The sequence below is a fragment of the Anomaloglossus baeobatrachus genome, chromosome 5, assembly GCF_048569485.1.
Source record: "Anomaloglossus baeobatrachus isolate aAnoBae1 chromosome 5, aAnoBae1.hap1, whole genome shotgun sequence".
Lineage (NCBI taxonomy): Eukaryota > Metazoa > Chordata > Amphibia > Anura > Aromobatidae > Anomaloglossus > Anomaloglossus baeobatrachus.
Genome location: NC_134357.1, coordinates 62,649,128 through 62,672,631, shown reverse-complemented (window position 1 = coordinate 62,672,631; position 23,504 = coordinate 62,649,128). Strand labels below are relative to the sequence as shown.

The 23,504-nt window shown below is 48.7% G+C and overlaps 1 protein-coding gene across 1 annotated transcript in view; it reads left to right on the top strand.

Moving 5' to 3' along the window:
- DNTT (DNA nucleotidylexotransferase) overlaps positions 1 to 23,504 on the top strand; it is a 599,319-nt gene that overhangs the window by 443,237 nt on the left and 132,578 nt on the right. The window contains exon 10 of the mRNA XM_075352281.1: positions 4,657 to 4,740. Coding sequence (XP_075208396.1) covers positions 4,657 to 4,740 — 84 coding nt within the window. The remainder of the gene's footprint in view (positions 1 to 4,656; positions 4,741 to 23,504) is intronic.

Sequence of the window (23,504 nt, the reverse complement as noted above, 5' to 3'; positions counted from 1 at the left end):
AACAGCGACGTCGTTGTCGCTGTCGTTTAGTGTGACCCCAGCTTAAGACAGAGATGGTAATGAACCCTCTCTGCCTTCTCTATATGGAGTCTGGCTGTGTCTGACAACCGGCTTCCTGCTCCCTCCTGCTTCCGCTCCTTCTTCCACCTTGCATTTGGCAATTACATGATCACTGGGTTCAGAAAAGAAAACACTGTTTATACAACAGCTTTTGATTAGCACTATGTATACAACAATGAATAAGGCAGATAAGGTGATACTTCCTGCTCCCTCAGCTTCACAATGTTATGCAAGCAGCTTACTCTGCATTGACTTTTTAGAAAGTCAGTGTAGTGTAAAGTTAGTCCGGAACTGGTGGTTGTCCACTACTTTTACATTGATGGCCTGACCTTAAGATAGGTCATCAAGCCCTGATCCTGGTTATATTATCAAAATCTCCTAAGCATCATCTTGTGTGTTTTCTTGAATTTCTATAGAAAGCCCAATTTGCAACTAGCAGCATAATCACTTTACCCTAAACCATCACCATTATCACAAACCTCATAATTACTTTATCACAGTTTAATTTTCCCTTAGCAAACATTAATTCATTGTCTTGCAGTTATTTCCTTGCCTTCTTGACACACCATCCATCATTATCATCTACAGTAGTTCTGCTCCCTGGACTGCCTGCAGAAATCTGCAATCCTCTGCCTCCTTGATTTCAAGAGGTTATAATATTCAGCTAATTAATTGCATTTTAAATGGGATTTTCACCTTGGAACACGAGACTTCAACTGATGTTTTCCTCTATCATTTTTCTTACTGATTATTGCCCAAATTAAAGCACCAATCCAGCACTTTTTATTGCATAGCTGGAGTGGTGCTTTAAATCTGAGTTCTCTGACCTCTGCCATGTACTCACCTTATGGTGCCTTCATCTTCAGTCGCGCTGCACCGGTTGGTCTCCGGTGATTTGAGACCTGCAGGCATCTCCAGTGTTTCATGGAGCCGGAGGTCACAGCTCAATTTATCTCTGAGAGCCTCATGCTGGCCTCTTTCTGGTCTTGTTCTGGCCTCTTTCTGGTCTCGTTATGGTCTTGTTCTGGTCTCCTTCTGGTCTCCTTCTGGTTTCCTTCTGGCCTCATTCTAGTCTTGGTCTGGCCTCATTCTGGTCTCGTTCTGGCCTCATTCTGGTTTTGTTCTGGCCTTGTTTTGGCTCTCAAAGAGATGTATTGGGAGCTTATGACTTAACTTCTGACTTCTCATTACTCAGATGTTATAGTCACAAGATGGTGCTGCGAGACCAATGTGCCACACATATGATGGGGGCGTTGCAAATCGCATACGATATCGTATGCGAAATTGCAACGTGTAAAGCAGGCTTAAGGAGAATGGATCCATTAACGGATTGCTATTTATCTTCCATTTGTAACGGATCCTGTAAGAAAAAAATATCCATTACAAATGAAAGAATTACGGATGGCTAACTAGCAATCTGTTAATGGATACGTCTACCATAGACTCCAATGATAAAAAAACGGATCCGGCAGACATCAGTTATTTAAAAATGGAAAAAAAGTCTCCGGACAGGGGCATGTCAGTCGAATAGAAATACATGCAGCTGATCTGCTCCTGTCTGCCGAGAAGCCAGCCGCGCCGGGTGGTGCGTTCCGATACTCATGCGAGTTATACGCTCATGTGAGGGCACCCTAAAAATCAGTCTGGGACAGATGGGTGGATAAGGGTGCACGGCCTCAAATGCACAATGCAAAATATATGGACAAGGACAATTTTATGAAGTGCTGCACCCTGGAGTCAAGGGTTTTTTTACCCAATTTGTCACCGAGCCGGGAGTGCAGATCCTCTGCGTCATCATGGGCTGGCCTGGCCCGGTTTCGTGACACCAAGGCGTACAGAAGGGAGGGAAGGCAGAGTACAGGAAGAAGGATGGGGGATGGGGGTGGTAGTGACGATGAGGAAAGTCTTTTTAGATTGTGACGCCACCTGTGGTCCGCGGCCAGGGATGGGCCGCCGCTGTGGGTGCTGCTCTCCGGGGCTGATGGTGAAGGTCACAGCTGGGATGGTGTCGCTCCCCACAGGTGGAGTGGGGGTACCAAGGGGAGGATGACGGAGGAAGAACAGGGGTGGTAGTAGTCCCCATTGGCGCCACAGCACTGGGCAACAGCACCGGTAAAGGAGAGGCAGAGACAGGGGCTGCAGTTCCAGGTCTTTAACTCACTGAAAGTTCAGGCGCTGCCCCCAGAGTACCGGTCTCCACCACGATGGGCTCCAGCTGATCTCGAAGCCGTGGAAGGTCAGATCCGGTATATGTCAGCCTATGGGCCCTTCCTCCTTTGATGCGCTAAGTATCGGATCCCCGTGACATGAAGCACTTGGGGTTCCCGGTGTCAGTAAAGTGTCCCGTCCTGTATGCTGATAGCGCGGTTGCACTGTGGGGTTGGTCGAAGACCTCAACCCCGGATCTTACTTGGCTCTAGAAATGGTGGGACAGGTCCGGTGACTTTTCTAGCCGTTCCCGCGACCCTTGCAGGATTGGTAGACAACATGAAGTATATTTGCCCTAGGGTTCTGTACCCCAACAGCGCCGGTCCTGTGGAAGCAGCCGTCTGCTTCTCCCCAGCGACCATGTAGAAATGCCTTGGCCCACAGAACTGCTCTGTGTCTGTAGATGTTCTCCCTTAGTTGTAGTTGTGTTGTGTGTTCCAAGCTGTTGCCCTCAGCCGCTACCACGGCCGGTTCCCTACTGTCACTAGGTCAACCTGCTTTTCCCACTGTGTGCTCCTCACTCCCCCTGGTCGTTGCCTCTTCCTGACCCTGAGTCCTAGCTCCAGTGGATAGGGAGCCCCCGATGCGGTGGCATCCTGTAAACCCAATCTCTCTGGTAACCCCCTTCTGTGACCTGACCCTGGCTTGGTCCCAATTGGGGAGGGCAACCCACTGTAACTGTGTGTGTATGTTGGTGGAACCAGTACCGACCTTCCTTGGACCCAGGATAAGTACTACACCCTGTGGAGCCTGAAGCCTCAGGGGAGCAGGTGTGTATAATAAAAGCTGATTTTTATATTACACAGAGCGGCCTGGGCTCTTATGTACAGAGTTCTGGAATACTGTATATAAGGGCTATCACGAAAACAGATCCAGCATCCAGTCCAATTGGTAAAATAAAAATATTCACTCTTTATTGAATTTCCATTAAAATAGCCATTAATGTGGTTTGGTGCGAGCCATACACATGTGTATGTTTCGAACCAAGCCTCAGTAATGGCTATTTTAATGGAAATTCAATAAAGAGTAATTATTTTTATTCTACCAATTGGACTGGATGCTGGATCTGTTTTCGTGACTGGACTTAGGAGTGGCCTCCCTTCCGTGCACCGTCCTTGATTATGTCCACTGGGTGAGCTGGAATTCCCCTTGTTTCTGTATATAAGGGCTCACTGGTGGTGTCCACAGCTTATGGGGGACAAATCTGGTGACCGGTTCCTTTTAATACTTCAGCAAACAAGACAATTGTAGCTTCCATCTTGGTAACTGATTGGGGAAGGCCTTTTCTGTTGCCAAGATGGTGCCCCAGTGAGAAAGGCTGAAAAATGAACAAGTAATAAAACAGTTTATGGTTAACTATAATGTGGGTCCCTAGGGTCAATTCCGCTGCTGGGCCCTAGGCATCCCAGTCCGACCCTGACCCCAAAGTCCAAAGAAAGATCCATAAAGGCATGGTTCATGAAGTTTGAGTATTTCTTTTTTTTTACTGAAACGTATATATTTGATGCTAAAAATAATTTATGCAACTGAGATAATAAAACGTTTACCACTGTTTTGGCTTTTACAGTCTGTTAAATTTAGTCTGTTGTACCAAATCAGAGAGAAGCCTAGAAAAATACATAAAAGGGCTACAAGAAGCTCCTTACCAGACTGTGACGGTGAGCTGACTGATGGATTCTCGGTCAACTGATTCGGCCACCAACAGAATGCAGTGCAACATATAGGCTATAGAAAGCAAATGGTGTAATTTTTAATGAAACCCAATGGTAATAACTAATTTTAGCCTCAAATACATGTACTATTTATGTAATAAAAAATGGCCCCGAAAATGGACAGTCCCTTTAAATGTGTTCCTTCCAAGATTTGCAAAAGAAAATAAAAATGCAAGAACAAATATTTCCTTGATAGTTCACTTTTAAATATTGAAATTTACATGCAAATGAAGAGTCGATAATGAAAAATATTTATTTAGCCAAGTAATAGCGTCATTCATTCATTCTCATTTATTTCTAAGCCTTGTAGGAAATGCATAAAGTAGATATGAGATGGGATTAAAATGCATGAAATAACTGCAGTTCCCCTCAGATTGCTGCTCTTTAATGTTCTAAATTAAGAGTGAAGAGGCGCATGGTCTTGTCAAGTGATAATCCTCGCAGGCCAATTATTTTTAATACAGAGCTCAGACAGTTTATCAGGTATTTAAGCCGATTTTATATGCCCATCTATAATCGAAACCACTTTCCTAATACGCCCGTCCTAATATTCTGAAAGGAGAAATTGTAAACTCGCTGACATTTGTTTGCTGGGAACTCATCATATTACCGCCGATGATAAGACATACAATAGCTTTAAGAAAAATGAAATGTATTCTTTGTTTTTCCTTAACAGCAGTTTGAGCGAGATTTACGGAGATATGCTACCCAGGAGAAAAAGATGATGCTGGATAACCACGCTCTGTTTGATAAAACCAAGGTACGGAGAAATAAATATGCTTTTACTTGCTTCTCATTTTATTCTTGCATTGTTACAGAGGTTGAAAAAAGACCTAGGTCCATCACCTTCATCCTTACTCCACCAATTCTACATTTTTGTCACTAAATCATCTATAACCGACAATGTAGTGTGTTGTATGTTATAGTATTTGCCATTACTACCTCTTGTGGTAGGGCATTCCCCAATCTGACTGCTCTAACTGCAAAGAACCCTTTCCTGTTTAACTGCCGGAATCGTCTTTCTTCCACTTGCAGTGAGTGCCCCCTGGTCCTTAGTACTGTCTTTGGAAGGAATAAGTCACGTACCAGTTCTTTTTGAACAGTTTTCATGAACAAAGGAGGATTGTAATAACACATATCTCAGGAGAAATACTCCAATACAATACAAAATACCCCCAATCTTTTACCATTATAGGATAAACTCCTAAATACTAGACCAAAAAATGTAGAAACACAATGGAGTTTTTTAAAGAGCTTTTTATTCAAGATATAAAAAGAACACCACAACCATGTGTGTGTGGAAACATGTAGACAATTTATAAGGCTAACAAAGAAAAACCTCACTAGTGGAGATCCAGATATCCATCTTACAGCTTGCATGGGATTTCATATACATAGAAAACTACCAGAGTGGATAGGTTATAACATGCAAGCTCAAAAATTACCCCCAAAGGACTAATAAGTCTGGTATGCATGTAGCTTAGGAGAACCTAATTACCGGTGACGAAACCGTCATGCCCAGCAACAGATAATGAATACATACCCAGGAAGACTTGAACCGATGGGGGATATCCCGGATCACAGGCCCGACGCGCGTTTCGGCTACCTTTCTCAAGGGCCGCCACACGTTGTGTCTGAGCCGCCTGTGCTCCCTTATATACCCCATAGGTTGACATCCATCCGCCCACCTGCAGCGCTGTCATTGCGCTCACCTGCGGTGGAATCCGGGACTTAGTATCTCCACGCAAGCACACGGCGGCAAGTAGCAGACATCCCACGCATGCGCTGGAGGGAACCCCCATGACGTCATTAACGCATGCGTGGTATTGCAGAAGATGCCGCCGGGTGTATGCACCCGGAAATTCCACCTGCAGAGCGAGCGCTGGTGCGTCACAGGAGAGGCGGATTAGAGGCTGGACTAGTAGCTGTGATCGGGCATGGAGAAGCGGCATCTATAGTAAAGTGTATATCTCATCCGTCCATCTATATTCCTAACAAAAGATGACATCTCACACATCCCTGGTGGAGGTATGAAGTACATCAATCAGACAGTCTCATGAAAAGTATCAATACATAAATATCCCATTCCATTAAGACAGAAGTCATGTCAATTTTCATAGGGATGATAGCAATACATAAATTCATATACCCATATGCCTCAATATATTGATCGGACTGTCCCATGGGAAATATCAATATGCAAACATCCCATTCCATTAAGACACAAACATGTCACTTTTTCATAAGGAGGATGGAGATATATAAATTCATGTAAACGTATACCTCAATATGTCAATCAGATGACCCCACAAAAAATATCAGTATATAAATATCCCATTTCATTAGGACGAAGATCATATCAATTTTTCATAGGGAGGGCAGAGATACATAAATTCATATAACCATATACCTCAATATATTAATCAAATTTCCCCATGAGACCATCCGATCAATACACCGAGGCACACATACACAAATATCCCATTCCATTAAGACAAAAGTCATATCAATTTTCATAGTGATGATGGCAATACATAAATTCACATAACCATATGCCTCAATATACCGATCGGACCGTCTCATGAGGAATATCAATATGCAAACATCCCATTCCATACCGATCGGTATATTGAGGCATATGGTTATGTGAATTTATGTATTGCCATCATCACTATGAAAATTGATATGACTTTTGTCTTAATGGAATGGGATATTCGTGTATGTGTGCCTCGGTGTATTGATCGGATGGTCTCATGGGGAAATTTGATTAATATATTGAGGTATATGGTTATATGAATTTATGTATCTCTGCCCTCCCTATGAAAAATTGATATGATCTTCGCCCTAATGAAATGGGATATTTATATACTGATATTTTTTGTGGGGTCATCTGATTGACATATTGAGGTATACGTTTACATGAATTTATATATCTCCATCCTCCTTATGAAAAAGTGACATGTTTGTGTCTTAATGGAATGGGATGTTTGCATATTGATATTTCCCATGGGACGGTCCGATCAATATATTGAGGCATATGGGTATATGAATTTATGTATTGCGATCATCCCTATGAAAATTGACATGACTTCTGTCTTAATGGAATGGGATATTTATGTATTGACTAGAAGGTGGCCCGATTCTACGCATCGGGTATTCTAGAATTTACGTATTGTGTAGTTCATGTATGATTTTTGTTATATATATATATATATAGATGTTGTTGTGTGTACGGTAGTTACCAAGTGTTTGTGTAGGGCGCTGTACATGTTCTGGGTGTGGCGGGGGGTGAGAGCGGTGTTGTATGTGTGTTGCGTGTGTTGCGTTGTTTGTGGAGCGCTGTGTGTCTGTAGCGTTGTGTGTGTGTGTGTGTGTGTTGTGCGGTTTGTGTGTGTGTGGTGTGTTTTGGGGGGAGGTATGTTTTGAGCAATGTGTGTGTTGTGCGGTATGTGCGTATATTTGTGTGTGCTGCGGTGTTTGTGTGTTGGGTGTTGTGTGTGTGCAGCGTTGTGTGTGTGTGTGGGTGTCTGTGTAGGGCGTTGTTTGTGGTTCCTATGCTGCGCATTCCCAAACGTGCTCCATCCGCCATGCTGCGCACTCCCAAACGTGGTCCATCCGCCATGCTGCGCACTCCCAAACGTGCTCCATCCGCCATACTGCGCACTCCCCATCGTGCTGCATCCCCCATGCTGCGCACTCCCAAACGTGCTCCATCCGCCATGCTGCGCACTCCCCATCGTGCTCTATCCGCCATGCTGCACACTCCCAAACGTGCTCCATCCGCCATGCTGCGCACTCCCAAACGTGCTCCATCCGCCATGCTGCGCACCCCCATCATGCTCCATCCGCCATGCTGTGCACTCCCAAACGTGCTCCACCCGCCATGCTGCGCACTCCCAAACGTGCTCCACCCGCCATGCTGCGCACTCCCAAACGTGCTCCATCCGCCATGCTGCGCACTCCCAAACGTGCTCCATCCGCCATGCTGCGCACTCCCAAACGTGCTCCATCCGCCATACTGCGCACTCCCCATCGTGCACCATCCGGCATGCTGCGCACTCCCAAACGTGCTCCATCCGCCATGCTGCGCACTCCCAAACGTGCTCCATCCGCCATGCTGCGCACTCCCAAACGTGGTCCATCCGCCATGCTGCGCACTCCCAAACGTGGTCCATTCGCCATGCTGCGCACTCCCAAACGTGGTCCATCCGCTATGCTGCGCACTCCCAAACGTGGTCCATCCGCCATGCTGCGCACTCCCAAACGTGCTCCATCCGCCATGCTGCGCACTCCCAAACGTGCTCCATCCGCCATGCTGCGCACTCCCAAACGTGCTCCATCCGCCATGCTGCTCACTCCCAAACATGGTCCATCCGCCATGCTGCGCACTGCCAAACGTGCTCCATCCTCCATGCTGCGCACTCCCAAACGTGGTCCATCCGCCATGCAGCGCACTCCCAAACGTGCTCCATCCCCCATGCTGCGCACTCCCCATCGTGCTCCATCCCCCATGCTGCGCACCCCCCATCGTGCTCCATTCCCCATGCTGCACCAGCATCAGCCTCTCTGCCCGCAGCATCAGCCTCTCTGCCCGCAGCATCAGCCTCTCTGCACACAGCATCAGCCTCTCTCCTCCCAGCATCAGCCTCTCTCCTCACAGCATCAGCCTTTTCTGTCCCTAGCATCAGCCTCTCTCCTCCCAGCCTACCCCAGCCTCAGCCTCCCTCAGCATCAGCCTCTCTTCTCTCAGCCTTCCCCTCCCAGCCTGCCCCAGGATCAGCCTCTCTCATCCCAGCATCAGCCTCTCCTCTCTGTCCCCAGCATCAGCCTCTCTCCTCCCAGCCTTCCCCAGCATCAGCCTCTCTCCTCCCAGCCTTCCCCAGCATCAGCCTCTCTCCTCCCAGCCTCCCCCAGCATCAGCCTCCCCCAGCATCAGCCTCTCTCCTTCTAGCCTCCCCAGCATCAGCCTCTCTCCTTCCAGCCTCCTCCAGCATCAGCCTCCCTCTCCCAGCCTTCCCCAGGATCAGCCTCTCTCCTCCCAGCCTCCGTATTCCCAGCCTCCCCCAGCATCAGCCTCCCCCAGCATCAGCCTCTCTCCTTCCAGCCTCCCCCAGCATCACCCTCTCTCCTTCCAGCCTCCCCCAGCATCAGCCTCCCTCTCCCAGCCTTCCCCAGGATCAGCCTCTCTCCTCCCAGCCTCCGTCCTCCCAGCCTTCCCCAGCATCAGCTTTCCCCTCCCAGCCTCCCTCAGCATCAGCCTTCCACAGCATCAGCCTCTCTCCTCCCAGCCTCAGCCTCTCTCCTTCCAGCCTTCCCCAGCATCAGCCTCTCTCCTTCCAGCCTCAGCCTCTCTCCTTCCAGCCTCCCTCAGCATCAGCCTCCCCTTCCCAGCCTTCCCCAGGATCAGCCTCTCTCCTCCCAGCCTCCTTCAGCATCAGCCTTCCCCTCCCAGTCTCCCCTAGCATCAGCCTCCCCCTCCCAGCCTTCCCCAAGATCAGCCTCTCTGCTCCCAGCCTCCTCCAGCACGCCGTGCTCCTCTGCCGACACTCACACACACCCGATCGCATACACTCACACACACAACCGATCGCATACACTCACCCACACAACCGATCGCATACACTCACCCACACAACCGATCGCATACACTCACCCACACAACCGATCGCATACACTCACCCACACAACCGATCGCATACACTCACCCACACCCGATCGCATACACTCACACACACCCGATCGCATACACTCACACACACCCGATCGCATACACTCACACACACCCGATCGCATACACTCACACACACCCGATCGCATACACTCACACACACAGACACTGACGAAATCGCACATACGCGCTGATACTCACAACATCCGGAGATATCACATGCTTCTGGCCATGTGATCCTCCGTCAGGTCCTGGAAGCTCACAGCACAGTATCGCCGCCGAGAAGCAAGCGATATCCCAGGATGTTGTGAGTATGTGGATGCGATGTGATGTGTGTGAGAGGGTGAGGGTGAGTGTGATCTGATTTGTGTGTGTGTGTGCTGTTATGTGTGTGTGTGCGTGTGTGTATGTTCCGCCGCTGCAGGACCTTGATGTGTGGATGCGATGTGATGTGTGTGTGATGTGTGTGTGAGAGTGAGTGTGAGCCGGTGTACACTGGTAACTATGATACACATCGGGCAACTAAGGGACCTTAGTTACCCGATGTGTATAATGGTTACCAGCGTTCACGGCCTCCGTCAAGATCCCAGCATCGCAAGGTTATGTCTGGCGCTGCTGGGATCCTGACGGAGCCGGTGTAGAAGCAAGCGATATCCCAGGATGTTGTGAGTGTGTGGATGTGATGTGTGAGAGTGAGTGTGAGAGTGAGTGTGATCTGATGTGTGTGTGTGTGTGTGTACTCACCTGGGAATCGGAGCTCCGTGTCAGTTGGGCCAGAGCGAGCGTGCATTGCATGAGGGGGGCGGGGCCTGCAGAGAGCCGGGGCGAGAGGCCAATCCGTGTGGGGGGCGGGGCCATGGCGAGCCCAGCGGCCAATCAGCTTTGTGTCACCGTAAGGACACAATTTCGGAGCATGACAGACAGACAGACAGAATAAGGCAATTATATATATAGATACTTTTCATGAGACTGTCTGATTGATGTACTTCATACCTCCACCAGGGATGTGTGAGATGTCATCTTTTGTTAGGAATATAGATGGACGGATGAGATATACACTTTACTATAGATGCCGCTTCTCCATGCCCGATCACAGCTACTAGTCCAGCCTCTAATCCGCCTCTCCTGTGACGCACCAGCGCTCGCTCTGCAGGTGGAATTTCCGGGTGCATACACCCGGCGGCATCTTCTGCAATACCACGCATGCGTTAATGACGTCATGGGGGTTCCCTCCAGCGCATGCGTGGGATGTCTGCTACTTGCCGCCGTGTGCTTGCGTGGAGATACTAAGTCCCGGATTCCACCGCAGGTGAGCGCAATGACAGCGCTGCAGGTGGGCGGATGGATGTCAACCTATGGGGTATATAAGGGAGCACAGGCGGCTCAGACACAACGTGTGGCGGCCCTTGAGAAAGGTAGCCGAAACGCGCGTCGGGCCTGTGATCCGGGATATCCCCCATCGGTTCAAGTCTTCCTGGGTATGTATTCATTATCTGTTGCTGGGCATGACGGTTTCGTCACCGGTAATTAGGTTCTCCTAAGCTACATGCATACCAGACTTATTAGTCCTTTGGGGGTAATTTTTGAGCTTGCATGTTATAACCTATCCACTCTGGTAGTTTTCTATGTATATGAAATCCCATGCAAGCTGTAAGATGGATATCTGGATCTCCACTAGTGAGGTTTTTCTTTGTTAGCCTTGTAAATTGTCTACATGTTTCCACACACACATGGTTGTGGTGTTCTTTTTATATCTTGAATAAAAAGCTCTTTAAAAAACTCCATTGTGTTTCTACATTTTACGTACCAGTTCTTTGTATTGTTCACGCATGTATTTGTACATGTAAATGAGATCTCCTCTGGAACGTCTTTTTTTCTAAGCTAAACATATCTAACTTTTCCAACCTCTCTTCATATGGGAGGCCTTCCATTCGTTGTTCTAATCTAGTTGCCCACCTTTGATCTGACTATAGCTTCTGAATATCGTTTTTAATATGTAGAGTGCAAAAATGGATCCCATGTTCTAGAAGTGGCCTTAGAAGTGATTTATACAGTGGTAACAATAATGTCACACTAGGTATGGGGAAGTGCCAAGTGAACAGCAAGAGGGAAGGGAAACCCTGTGTCTAGGGAAGGGGGAAATGGTGACCACTGACCAAGCCTACCCCCGGGTCCTGGGATCTCTCACCACCCTAAATAGGTTCCGCACCTATATGCTGAGCAGGATACCTGAGCCTAGGTTGACCCTGATCTGAGCCCTAGGTAGGGAGTGGATGGGATGAGCTCTTCATCAACCCCACTAATCACTAAAGGACACACAGGGATAACAAACAAGGGAAAACCACATACACCTTATATCTAGTAGGCTCAGGGAGAGAAGCTGCAACAACCTCCAAGATTCTCCCAGAAGAATGCAAGCCGCCTGCTTGCACTGAAGGCTTGATAAAGATGTATAAAATATCACCAGCACTGAGTGATAAGAAGTGAAGGTATATATAGGCAAGGAAAGCACTGATGAACTACAGCTGGCAGGCTAAACAACACCACAGGGTCCTAAAGGGAAAGGGATGAAAACCAAGCAGGAATGATAGGAGGTCAGGGAGCAGTTTGCGCAGCCAAACACTGTGACCTTCTATAGCTGGACACCACAGGACTGTCTGTCACCCATGACACATCCTTCACAAATACATTGGGATCATGGGATCTAATCTCGTTATATACCCTAAAATTTTGTTTGCTTTTGCAGCTACTGCTGGACATTGAGTGCTACTGCTCAGCTTACTTGTAACCAGAATCCCTTAGTCTTTCTCCTGTTCAGTAGTACCGAGTTAAATCTCATTTGCCAAGTGTCTGCCCATTTCGACATCATATCCAGATTGTTTTGTAATATTGTACTTTCGAGGTCAGTTTTTAATATCCTACATAGTTTGGTGTCATCAGCAAAGACTGAAACTTTACTATCAATCCCATCCACAAGGTCATTGATAAAGAGATTAAAAAGAATCAGTCCTAGTACAGATCCCTGTGGTCCCCTCTGCTGACTATAACCCATTTAGAGAATGTACCATTTATGACGACTCTTTGTTTCCTATCCTCTAGCCATTTCCTTACCCAGTTGCATATAGTTTCCCCTAGTCCTTGCTTCTGGAGCTTTAGTATAAGGCGATTATGTGGCACAGGATCAAACACCTTTGTAAAGTCCAGATAAATCACATCAGCTGCATTACCAATATCCAGATTTGCACTTACCTCCTAATAGAAAACCAAAATGTTGGTTAGACACGACTTATCTTTCATGAGTCCATGCTGTCTCTCAGTTATTATATTATTATCTGCAAGATATTTCTGCAGATTATAATTCCCTCCAAAACTTTGCACACCACTGATGTCAGACTTACCAGACAGTAGTTGCCTGGATCCATCTTCTTACCTTAAATATTGGCACCATGTCAGCCATCCTCCAATCCTGTGACACCAAGCCTGTTACAAGAAAGTATAAGAAGATGAGATACAGTGGTCTGTCAATTACTGAGCTCAATTCCCTCAAGATACATGGTTGAATGCCATCCAGCTTGGGGAATTTATCAATGTTTAATTTGCTCAGACGCAGGCGTAGTTCCACTTGTGTTAAAACTAGTTATAACAGATGGGGAACGTTAATTTATGCCTTGATGAATGATTTCTGGAAAAGTCAGTTAATTGGTGAACATGGATGGAAAGTGCCTGTTTAATATCTCAGTATTTTCTTTGTCCTCTAAGTATTTTGTTATCCTCTTTTAATTGACCAATACCATTTTTTTTTCTTGGCATTGATGTACTTATACAATTTTTAGTGGATTTATTCTAACCTCTTCACCCCCTACCGATTTTCCACTTATTGTTTTTTTTTTTTTTTGCTCCCCTTCTTCCGAGAGCCATAACGTTTTTATTTTTCCGTCAATCTTGCCATATGAGGGCTTGTTTTTTTGTACTTTTAAATGAAACCATAAGTTTTACCATATAGTGTACTGGAAAATGGCAAAAAAAAATGTGATTGCACTATTATTTTGGTCGTATTTTATTCACAGTGTTCACTATATAGGAAAACTGATGTGTCGGTGTGATGCCTCAGGTTGGTATGAGTTTGTAGACACCAAATATGTATAGGCTTACTTTTACCTGAAGGTTAAAAAAAATCATCAGTATGTCCCAAAAAAGGGGCACACTTTTGGTGCCATTTTCCGCGACCCATAGTGTTCTCATTTTTTTGGGATATGGGGCTCAGTTGTGGCTTAGTTTTTGTGTCTCGAGCTGATGTTTTTAATGCTGCCATTTTTGTGCAGATGCTACACTTTGATCACCTGTTATTACATTTTGCACAAAATTTGCAACAATCGATCAAAATAATTGATTTTATGTTTTGATAGATTTATATTTTCATAGGCTGGGCATTTCTGAAAGCGGCGATACCAAATACGTTTATGTTTTTTTCTTAACCCTTTAATTTTCAATGGGGCGAATGGGGGTGATTTGAACTTTTAGTTTTTTTGTTTATATGTTTTGTTTATATGTTTTCAATGCCTTTTGTTTTTGTCATATTATATGTTGTACTATCTTATTTATCCATAGTAGTTTATATGGAGACATGGGGGTCAGTGGGTGCTGACCCGGCCGCCTTTAGAAAGACAGCATGGTCCAGGGCTCACCCCAACTGAACGCCCGACCTCCTTAACCGTGGGCGGAACACTACTCAGACAATGCAGGATGAGGGAATCACAATATTAATATTTTATTGGATCCCCAAACAATTAACGGCACATAGCACATAACCAGCAAAACCACAGAATGTAACCGGCAACAGTTCTTCACCCTTCCGCTGGCTCACTAGGGATTAGATTGTCCGTGCCTCAGAGCTTCCAGAGCTACTTTCTCCAAATCAGCAGCACCCCGCTTTCGGCAGGCACCCACCGAGAATGGAATGACGCCAGATTTAGGAAGCTGGCTGAGGGCTGCAAAGCCTGTAGTCAGGTGACGAGATTGTCCCAAGCTGGATTCCTTCCTTAGGTAGTCCTTGATATCTCAGACGAATCCTTGCATTCGATGATGAAGTCCATGTAGTATTATAATCCAAGATCGGTTATGGCTTGCCAATCGGATCTGCAGATCATTGGTATTGTGTAGCAAAAGTCTAGCTGGGCAATGGACAGTCCTTCTTATACCCCTGAGCTCTCCATTCAGACCATTGGGGTCTTCACAATTGGTGGATAAGACTGGGCTCTTATTGGCTAGATTTCAAGCTGTATACAAAATATCCCTAGTAGTAATGGTCTCTGGCAGAGACGAGGGAGAGACAGCTAAGGGGTGCTTCACACACAGCGAGCTCGCTGCCGAGATCGCTGCTGAGTCACGCTTTTTGTGACGCAGCAGTGACCTCATTAGCGATCTCGCTGTGTGTGACAATGAGCAGCGATCTGGCCCCTGCTGCGAGATCGCTGCTCGTTACACACAGCCCTGGTTCGTTTTCTTCAAAGCCGCTCTCCCGCTGTGACACACAGATCGCTGTGTGTGACAGCGAGAGAGCGACAAATGAAGCGAGCAGGAGCCGGCATCTGACAGCTGAGGTAAGCTGTATCCAAGATAAACATCGGGTAACCAAGGTGGTTACCCGATATTTACCTTAGTTACGAGCCTCTGCAGCTCTCACGCTGCCTGTGCTGCCGGCTCCGGCTCTCTGCACATGTAGCTGCTGTACACATCGGGTTAATTAACCCGATGTGTACAGCAGCTAGGAGAGCAAGGAGCCAGCGCTAAGCAGTGTGCGCGGCTCCCTGCTCTCTGAACATGTAGCTGCATTACACATCGGGTTAATTAACCCGATGTGTACTGTAGCTATGGTAGGAGAGCAAGGAGCCAGCGCTCAGTGTGCGCGGCTCCCTGCTCCCTGCACACACAGCTGTGCGCTGGTAACTAATGTAAACATCGGGTAACCATACCCGATGTTTACCTTAGTTACCAGTCTCCGCAGCTTCCAGACGGCAGCTCCGTGCAAGCGCAGCGTCGCTTGCACGTCGCTGCTGGCTGGGGGCTGTTCACTGGTCGCTGGTGAGATCTGCCTGTTTGACAGCTCACCAGCGACCATGTAGCGATGCAGCAGCGATCCTGACCAGGTCAGATCGCTGGTCGGATCGCTGCTGCATCGCTAAAGTGTGAAGGTACCCTTAGTTACATCACATCTAGCAATATACATAGTAATACAATAGGAGGTTCACATAATTGATTTGTCTAGGTATCTGACCTTCACTAGCTAAGGCAATTACATGAGTCAACAAGAACTTTAACACTAGATTCCTAAGGCTGGGTTCACACATAGCGACAGCGACAACGACGTCGCTGTTACGTCACCATTTTCTGTGACGTAACAGCGACCTTGTAAGTCGCTGTTATGATCGCTGCTTAGCTGTCAAACACAGCGACGCAGCAGCGATCATAACGTTGCTACATGTGCAGAGAGCAGGGAGCCGCGCACACTGCTTATCGCTGGCTCCTTGCTCTCCTAGCTACAGTACACATCGGGTTAATTAACCCGATGTGTACTGCAGCTACATGTGCAGAGAGCTGGGAGCCGACGCTGGCAGCGTAACGAAGGTAAATATCGGGTAACCACCTTTGTTACCCGATGTTTACCCTGGTTACAGCTTACCGCAGATGCCAGATGCCCACTCCTGCTCCCTGCTCGCTTCATTTGTCGCTCTCTCGCTGTCACACACAGCGATCTGTGCGTCACAGCGGGAGAGCAACAATAAAAAAACGAACCAGGGCTGTGTGTAACGAGCAGCGATCTCACAGCAGGGGCCAGATCGCTGCTCAGTGTCACACACAGCGAGATCGCTAATGAGGTCACAAAAACCGTGACTCAGCAGCGATCTCAGCAGCGATCTCGCTGTGTGTGAAGCACCCCTAAGAGTCTTGTAGAAACAATGAGGGGCTTATCCCCTGTTTATAAACAAACAATCATCATGTTTGGCTGAATTTTAAGAAACTTAACCCATGCTAGGCACTAACAGAGTTCATGTCGTCACAGTTTATTTTTATTTCTGAACATTTTATTTCCCGAGAGTATGATGGTTTTACAGGGTTCCAGTAATACATCTTTAAAGATGCCCCAGTTACTATGACATGGTATCAGTCTACGAATAAGCTTTTGCATTAATGGGTTGAAATCAGCTTTTCTAAAGTTCCAGGGTTTTGCATTTCCCCTTTGAAATATGTTATTGAATATTACATTGAAACTTACGATATTATGGTTGGTGCTGCCCAAATCCTCCTTGACCTGTAAATCTGAAATTGTATCTGGAGAGCGGCTCAGTGGTTAGCACTGCAGTCTTGCAGCGCTGAGGTTCTGGGTTTAAATCCCACCAAGGACAACATCTGCAAGGAGTTTGTATGTTCTCCCCGTGTTTGCGTGGGTTTCCTCCAGGTTCTCCAGTTTCCTCCCACACTCAAAAAACATACTGATAGGGACCTAGATTGTGAGCCCCAATGGGGACAGTGTTGCCAATGTATGTAAATGCTGTAGAATTAATAGCGCTTTATAATTGAATAAATATTATTATTATCGTTTATTTGACAGGACCAGATCTAGCAAGTTATATCCCCTTGATAGTTCATCTACCATCTGAGAGGTAATTGTCTTCAACTGTGGATAAACTTGCAGCTTTAGGCGGGCTTTGCACACTAGAACATCGCACGTGCGATGTCGGTGGGGTCAAATCGAAAGTGACGCACATCCGGCGTCGCAGTCGATATCGTAGTGTGCAAATCCTTTTTGATACGATTAACGAGCGCAAAAGCGTCGTTATCGTATCATCAGTGTAGGGTCCGACATTTTCATAATGTCGCTGCAGGTACGATGTTGTTCCTCGTTCCTGCGGCAGAACACATCGCTGTGTATGAAGCCGCAGGAGCGAGAAACATCTCCTACCTGCGTCCCGGCTGCAATGCGGAAGGAAGGAGGTGGGCGGGATGTTTACATCCTGCTCATCTCCGCCCATCCGCTGCTACTGGCTGCCTGCTGTGTGACGTCGCTGTGACGCCGCACGACCCGCTTCCTTAGGAAGGAGGCGGGTCGCCGGCCAGAGCGACGACGCAGGGCAGGTAAATGCGTGTGAAGCTGCCGTAGTGATAATGTTCACTACGGCAGCAATCACAAGATATCGCTGCTGCGACGGGGGCGGGTACTATCGAGCTCGGCATCGCAAGCATCGGCTTGCGATGTCGCAGCGTGCAAAGTACCCCTTAAGCACAACCAGAAGATTCTACTTCTATTAAATATCTGGATAGTTAAAATCCCCCATAATGAGGATCCGATTTGCTGCATTTTTAATTTAAGAAAACCCAAAATAAGAATAATATGAACATATTTCATATTATTCATATTATTTTTATTTTGGGTTTTCTTTGCTTCATGGCCAGTGTGATCATGTGCTTATAACATGCATGTGTACCAACTCACGCTCCGGCTCATTTTTTTTTTGTTTTTTGATTTTTAATTTGTTGCAGCATTTCACCCTCTTCAGCTATGTTGGGAGGCTTATAGAAAACTCCCATTAGCAGCATTCCATTATTCCACTCCCTGTGTACATTTACCCATACTCATTCCACATTGTGGGCTCATGTCCACGTTGCGTAATTGCATGCATTTACGTTGCGTATTGCACTGCAGCGTAAATGCATGCGTCCTGCGTCCCCTGCACAATCTATGTAGATTGTGCATGAGACGTGCGCACAATACGATACTTTTATGAACGCAGCGATTTGGATGCCAAAATTTTTACCCAAATCCGTGAGTTCATAAAATAAGCATATCAATTATTCTGTGCGCTATGGATGCAGCTCCCGCTCTGTCTATGGTGGGGGCAGCAGCCATATCGCATGAAATCGGCTTTTTTCTACAAAAAAACGTCATCCATGATGCAGTGTTTCTGCAGCGATTTGAAGCGCACATGTGCTGTCAAATCGATGCAGAATATTCAGAAGTTATGTGCGCATGGCTAAAACGTTGCTCGTGTGATTGCTGCCCAATACCGAATGCCTTCACGAGCGAACCCCCAAATTTTGTGAATGGAATGCGGGTGTGAGGTCCCAAGGTGTCATGAAGGATTGTGTGGCGATGGTTCCCTATTTGTTACATGCCACTAGTGGTGGACATATGTCCGGGCCTTATTGCATCCATAGAGCTAAATGGTTAAGATTCTCGGAAGAAGGAAATATGGTGAACCTGATGAAGTTGAAGTGGAGATCACATGAGAGAGCGAGTGATCGAATGTGAGGAGTGAAGGACAGATCTGAATCAAATATGACCCCAAGTCAGCAGGCGTGCTGCTGGGGAGTAATGGTAGAGCTGCACACAGAAATGGCAACACTAAATTTCAAATGAAATTAATGGAAATCAAAATGTAATTAAAAGTAAAAAATTATATAAGTGAGATATAAATGCAGATACAGTGGAGAAATGATAAATAATAAAATACCTTAACCCCCTTATGACCCGAGACGTGCTAATCATTCAGCCTTCATCTGCCTCTGACACCCGCAGCTTCATTCGTAGCTGCTAACCTGTTAAATACCACTGTCAATCTCTGACAACAGCATTTGTGGCGCCCCTGACCTGGTCAGGCACCACTGAGTACTGCACCCATGCTGGGGACAGTACAATACAGGTAATCCAGAAGGCTGACCGGGGTGTGGAACACAGGCGCATAGTGATCAGGTCTCACACATGTACCCATGAGAGGACCCCTGGGGATCCCAGGAGGGGGCAAGCCTTCACCTTCACTGGAATAGTGGAGGGGGTAGAGCCTCCATCTCCTCTCAAGGGGTGTGGTGGAGAGTCTGGTTGCTAGGTGGCGTAGGCAAGAACAGGAGAGGAGGAGCAGTGAGCCAGTTCAGTGTAGAGTCCAGGGAGCTCAAGTGAGGAGCAGATCCCTGGAGCTGTGCAATCTGACAGCGTCCGCGCAGTGGCTACAGACGGGGGAGAACGGTCAACTAGGAGTGCTACCTGAAAGCCAGCTTCAGCTAGGGAGTGCAACGGAGTGGGAAGTAAGGAGACTGCTAGAGAGCACCAGGCCCAACCGGGCGGCAGATCCCGAAGCGAGGATAGATCCACCTTTCCCTGCTAAACCTGCCGGCGTGGGGCTCTCAAAGCCCACACCACAACACCACAAAAGCCGCAGCCACGTAACCACAGTGAGGGCCCATAGGTCACAGGAGGCAAGCAGCTGGAGTGGCCTGGTCCGGGGAACAAGCATACGGCGAACGAAGGGGAGAGAGAGGCTGCAGCATCTTCCCTGGGTGACCCCCATAGGGACTAAAAGTCGGGGTCACCCCAAACCACCAAGGGCTAAGGAAGGCGAGTCAGTAGTCACCCTCATAAAGTCAGCCTGAAGGATACCTGGTTCCCACCTGGTTCACCCCAGCTACGCCCGGGTTACTCACCCTGCCATCTAATGTGAGTAAAAACCCTAAAAGACATCCTGCCTGTGTGGTCATTCTGCGACTTGTGGTACTACGCACCTATACAGGGCCCTGGGGCTTGCCTCACTCTCAGGAGGCTACTACATCCGACTGCACCCACCATCAGCCCCAGGCGTCCCCTAACCTGCAGTGGCGGTCCCCACTGACCGCAATACTGAGAGTGGCGTCACGATCAAAACAGAAGATTTCCTACCAGTGACGGAGATCCAGCAACGTGGAGTCCCTGAAGGTAACGCACCGACACCGACACAACACCTGCGGGGCTTCACATCTGGCGTCACGAACAGGATAAGGACTAGACCTGTTCAGACAGGTGACCATGTGCCTGGGCGGTCCGCTTGAAAAATTGGAAGCGTCGCCATATTGCCACCATGAAAAGCGCGCTGAAAAACAACAGCAGCCCGCGCTGGAAGAAGTTACCGCCCACGAAGAGGTGTGGCTACCCAGAGATCCCCTGCAGAGTCCTGACCTCGCTGATGAAGAAAGCGGAAGCGTCCAGAGACGGCGGAGCAGAGAAGAAGCCAGTAGCGTGCTAGAGGAAATGGAGTCCAGACGTGGATACCCAGAGCCAGGCTCTGCTGCCTGGTGGTGCCGGGAGCTTGCCATCTTCTGCGACCAGCTGGAGGCCAGGACTGTGCGACAGCTCAGGGAAGAACGCACGGAGCTCCTGGAGATGGCTGCGGCGGTGCGGACCTACGAGGAGGGAGCCGCGCGACGCATGCCAGACCGAGCGGCGACGACGCAGACCCCGATGCTGCCACAGATGGGTGAGTCGAGTGATGCCCCGGCCAGCGCAAGTGCCCCGACCCCTGCTGCCACGCCCGCGGTCCCAGAAGAGGCGCCCGGCGCGGCGCCACCGAACCAGGCCGCAGCCACGCTAGATGCGGCCCGCCAAATCCAGGCCGCCGCAGCCATGCCCCGCCTGGCCCGCAAAGGTCCGACTACCACTGCGATACTGATCCGTGCCGCAGGTGTGACACTGACCCAGGCTGCCACCCTGCTGAGCCCAGTCCGCCAAGACCCCACCGCAGCAGCGACGCTCGTCCGCGCCGCAAGTGAGATGCTGAACCAGGCCGCAACCCCGCCAGGTGCGGCCCGCCAAGCTCCGATCGCTGCAGCGACGTCCAGCCCAGCCTGCACAGAGCCCCCTGCAACAGCGACACTGATCCAGGCCGCCTCCATGCCAGGCGCGGCCCGCCAAGACCAGGCCGCCGCCATGCCAGGCGCGGCCCGCCAAGACCAGGCCGCCGCCATACAGGGCGCGGCCCGCCAAGAGATTGCATCACTATTTTCCCCGGCCTGCAAGGCCAGAGCAGACACCGCTCCCCAGTCCAAAGAGGTCCCTGCTAGGAAGACCCTGATAGGAGAGGACCCCGAATACTGGAAGCTGAAGGCTGACCTAGAGGCCCAGTTCCCACAAGAGATGGTGGATCGGTATCTGCTCCCTCCGTATACCCCCAAGGAGATTCAGGCAACCCCTGCAGCTGCGCCGGAGAGTCCACCACCTGGGCCAGCTGAAGAACACTCATCCCCAGCGCTGCCACAACCAGAGTGCAGCGAAGAACTAAGGGGGAGGGGAGGCCAGGAAGCTGAGGGGCTGACTCCGACTCCAGTGCCACCAGCAGTGGACCCATACCCAGAGCCCGAGATGCTGCCCTATTCTCGCTGGGATGAGGAAGACCTGACCCCGTCTGCTGACGAAGATCAGCCCAAAGACCTCACCTGGGAGCCCGCAGGCATGAACCCAGCCCGCAAGACACGGCGCAGCAGAACAAAGTATCCTCCAACACCACAGTCTCCAGAGCAGAGAGAAGTCACAGCCAGAGACCTGCAAGAAAAACGAGCCCTGAGAAGATCCAAAGCCCAGGTCAGAGGACCCCTTTGTAGAGGAGTTGTGGAGGACTTCAATTTGAAAAGCGGATACGGCTTTATTGTAGCAAGAGGAATAAAAGAGGGCATATTTGTGAATCGGAGAGATGTTCAAGCCCACCTGCCCAGAGGACATTCAGGCAGAAATTTGAAAATTGGAGACGCAGTACAGTTCACCTTGCATCAAGGAGAAAGGGGCTACTATGCCTTAGACGTAGCACCATGTCCCAAAGAAGAAAGAAAAGACAGAGATAAAGAAACAGATGCAGAAAAGGGAACAGATGAAGATCAAGAAAGAAAAGACAAAGAGCCTACAGATGAAACTACCTCAGAGGATGACAAGGAGCAAGAAAACAGCAGGTGCCGTAGCCCAATAGGCCAAAGCCCTGGTACCGAGGAGTAAAGTAAAGAAAGAAGTACCGAAAGTTTGACCAGTTTGACAAGTTGAAAAGTTTGCAACGTTATTGTTTAAGCATGTGCCCACAAAAACTATTGTGAGAAATAAACTTTAAGGCTATGAACTTGCTATAGCCACAAACTCTCGCAGTGTAAATAGTTACACCAGTGGCACCGCCACCAGAGCCAGCCTGTTTAGGGGCTTGGCTCGTCTGCAACCAGGAGGAGTCCGTCCGTATATAGGGCCTTGGCTCACTTGCGACCAGAGAGCACGCCTGTTTATGGGGCCTTGGCTCACCACCACAAAGAGGGTACCTGGTCAGCACCAACTGTGGAGGCCGCCTCTGCATCCTGCCAGAAGAGGCTGAAGGCGCGGATCCACCAGGCCAGGTATACCCTGAAACCACCAGCCCATGTAAGCCGCCTCTACATCCTGCCAGAAGTGGCTGAAGTCGCGGCCAACGGGAGAGGAAGATTGGAGGAAAGGTCTGGGGAAACGGATGGCCCAGACCTGGTTACCAACAGGACCGGTGACCTGCCTCCTGAGAGGGTTTTGGGTGGGTTAACGGACTTGTGGGTGGAGGGTGGTGATGTCTGATACCTGGTGGTTTTAAAAATGTTTTACATGTTTTAATGTTTTATGCATTTTAAAATGTTGTCTTGCAGCCCGAGGACGTGCTGGTGATAACTAAGGGGGAATGTGGCGCCCCTGACCTGGTCAGGCACCACTGAGTACTGCACCCATGCTGGGGACAGTACAATACAGGTAATCCAGAAGGCTGACCGGGGTGTGGAACACAGGCGCATAGTGATCAGGTCTCACACATGTACCCATGAGAGGACCCCTGGGGATCCCAGGAGGGGGCAAGCCTTCACCTTCACTGGAATAGTGGAGGGGGTAGAGCCTCCATCTCCTCTCAAGGGGTGTGGTGGAGAGTCTGGTTGCTAGGTGGCGTAGGCAAGAACAGGAGAGGAGGAGCAGTGAGCCAGTTCAGTGTAGAGTCCAGGGAGCTCAAGTGAGGAGCAGATCCCTGGAGCTGTGCAATCTGACAGCGTCCGCGCAGTGGCTACAGACGGGG